Here is a 2,764-nt window from a genome sequence, read left to right on the forward strand (position 1 = left end):
AATTTTTCTGTACTTTTTTACGTTTAAAACCAATAATTAAGTGGAATGTAACACTAAACGAAAGGGCTGAAATCATCAGATAGATGCAGCTCTAAATATTTCCAAATACTGGGAATTTTAATTACGAGGGAGGAATGGGTCGTCTCTCTGTTAGGCAGGGAATTAAGGGCTTTTCTTTTTCCTAACTTTCCTTCCTGTTCATCTTTATTAGTGGTTGCACATGAAATAATTAATTGTCAAATTCCGTATAAAAATGTAATGATTAGCTCCTTTACATTATGTCAAATTTGGAGAAAACTGAGGGTTAATTACTGTTTATTGTATGAATTGAAAAGTTTTCCTTCAGTTTTGCATATGAATTAAGGTTCTTTTAATCTATATTTTAAAGAAAGAGGAACGAAATTTGGCTCTGGTCAATGGACTTTGTTATATATGATTGGATTAATTATAAATTGACTAAGGCAAACGCAGCAAAATTAATTAGAAAAAAGAAATTAAATAAAGATTATGAAAAAAACACCAAACCAGCCAACATCATAGCATCACTGAATATCTCCGGTCAAAAGAATCAGCACCGTCAAAATATTCATATTGTCGGCTCGGTGTCTAGCTCCTATAAATTGCCATATCATTCCCTTTCTTTCCCAAAACCTCAAAGCTCAAAAAAACCCACCTTTCTATTCCTCTCCTTTTGCTTTTCTCTCAAAAGGTTTTGTCACCCAAAAGCAATACTATTTAGCTAAAACAAAATCTAGCAAGCTAGGCCGGTGTAAAAATGTTGTCTACCATGGCTAGCAGCAATTCCCATGGACAAGATTCTTCCTACTTCCTTGGGTTGCAAGTCTATGAGAAAAGTCCGTTCGATGAAGTTGTTAATCCAACAGGAATCATTCAGATGGGGCTTGCAGAGAATCAGGTGAGCTACCTATCTATATATAACCTAAAAGATACATAAAGTTTTACTTTTTGATGCAATTGATACTTCCTTTTCATCACTTTGGGATAGCTGACAACCTTGCTTATTCATATATTTTAATTTGGGACAATTAATTCCAATCAATTTAATTTCTTAGGCATTATTTTTTCATGTGATAACCCACGTGACAAACTTAGAGGTTTTTTACCTAAAAAAAAAAAAACTTAGAGGTTTTGTAAAAAATGAAAAAAAAAAGGGTCAAAATGGAAATTGCACTTTCATAATCAAATAGTATTAGTTCTTTTTTCGGGCATATTATTTCAAAAATGGTAATCCATGGTATCTAATGGTAATGTATTTTATCGCAGCTTTCTTTCGACCTTGTGGAATCATGGCTAAGAAAAAACCCGGACGCCATGGGACTGAAGAAGGATGGAGAATCTGTATTCAGGGAACTAGCTCTCTTCCAGGACTATCACGGATTACCTGCTTTCAAAAATGTAACTAATCCTATAATTAATCTTTGCTAACCAAAAAAGTACACCTACATCTGTGCATGGTATATAATTTGCAGTGTTTGTCTTTCAACCTGACCGTAAACATATATCTGAACACTTGTATATACAGGAACTGGTCGAGTACATGGCAAAAATTAGAGGAAACAAGGTTAAATTTGATCCAAAAAACCTGGTGCTTGCTGCTGGTGCAACTTCAGCTAATGAGACTTTAATCTTTTGCCTGGCCAATCGTGGTGAAGCTCTCCTTCTTCCCACACCGTACTATCCGGGGTAAGTTTAAAAGTTCCTACTTCCTAGTCTTAGGTATGCACTGCATTCTAGACTCATGATTAGTTCTAACAAGTTATTTAGTTCCAGGTTTGATAGGGATCTTAAATGGAGGACTGGAGTAGAAATTGTTCCGGTACATTGCTCGAGCTCAAATGGATTCAGAATTACCAGGTTAGCACTGGAAGAAGCATACGAAAGAGCTCAGAAACTCCATCTCAAAGTTAAAGGGGTTTTGATAACGAATCCCTCGAATCCACTAGGCACAACAATGACTAGGGATGAGCTTAACCAACTCATTACTTTTGCCATCGCCAAAAATATTCATGTCATAAGCGATGAAGTTTTTTCAGGAACGGTCTTTGACTTCCCAGGGTTTATAAGTATTATAGAAGCCGCAAGGGACAGAAACCTTGAAAACACAGATGTATGGAGCCGCATTCATATCGTTTATAGTCTTTCCAAGGATCTAGGTTTGCCAGGGTTTCGTGTTGGCATGATTTATTCCAACAATGAAACAGTCATTAGTTCAGCAACCAAAATGTCAAGTTTCGGACTCGTGTCATCCCAAACTCAGTACCTACTCTCCAACATGCTTGCCAACAAGAAATTCACTAGCAAATACATGAAGGAGAACCAAAAGAGACTTAAGAGGAGGAAGGAAATGCTGGTTTCGGGCCTTAAAAAGGCAGGAATAGAATGCCTGAAAGGCAATGCAGGCTTGTTTTGCTGGGTTGACATGAGGCATCTCCTATCTTCCAATATATTTGAAGCGGAAACAGAGCTCTGGAAGAAAATCCTATGCGAGGTTGGCTTGAATATCTCCCCTGGGGCATCTTGCCATTGCACCGAACCCGGGTGGTTCAGAGTTTGCTTTGCGAACATGTCCCACCAAACACTTCAAGTTGCAATGCAACGAATCAAGGATTTCGCCGAACGTTCGAGCTGTAGTGGAATTGGCAAGAGTTATCAGCAAAACATGTCTAGTTTCAGGAGGAAACTGCTCACCAGCAATTGGGTTCGCAAATTATCGTCATCTGATCGTGATGAACAAGAGCGTTAG

General features: G+C 37.7%; 1 protein-coding gene across 1 annotated transcript; it reads left to right on the top strand.

Moving 5' to 3' along the window:
* Window positions 1–775: 775 nt before the first annotated feature.
* On the top strand, window positions 776–2,764 carry ACS11 (1-aminocyclopropane-1-carboxylate synthase 11). Its single transcript, XM_021429403.1, has 4 exons — window positions 776–916; window positions 1,285–1,416; window positions 1,544–1,704; window positions 1,792–2,764. The coding sequence occupies exons 1-4, from the start codon at window positions 776–778 to the stop codon at window positions 2,762–2,764; spliced, it is 1,407 nt and encodes a 468-aa protein (XP_021285078.1).

This window comes from Theobroma umbraticum, unplaced genomic scaffold (genome assembly GCF_002168275.2).
Source record: "Theobroma umbraticum cultivar Fairchild unplaced genomic scaffold, ASM216827v3 scaffold_51.0, whole genome shotgun sequence".
Taxonomy (NCBI): domain Eukaryota; kingdom Viridiplantae; phylum Streptophyta; class Magnoliopsida; order Malvales; family Malvaceae; genus Theobroma; species Theobroma umbraticum.

Bases quoted from the DNA above. Each gene is read 5' to 3' on its own strand.
- ACS11 (XM_021429403.1), top strand. From the start codon at position 776: ATGTTGTCTACCATGGCTAGCAGCAATTCCCATGGACAAGATTCTTCC. The intron at 1,417-1,543 runs GTAACTAATCCT...TTGTATATACAG, and splicing joins GATTACCTGCTTTCAAAAAT to GAACTGGTCGAGTACATGGC. The intron at 1,705-1,791 runs GTAAGTTTAAAA...ATTTAGTTCCAG, and splicing joins CCCACACCGTACTATCCGGG to GTTTGATAGGGATCTTAAAT.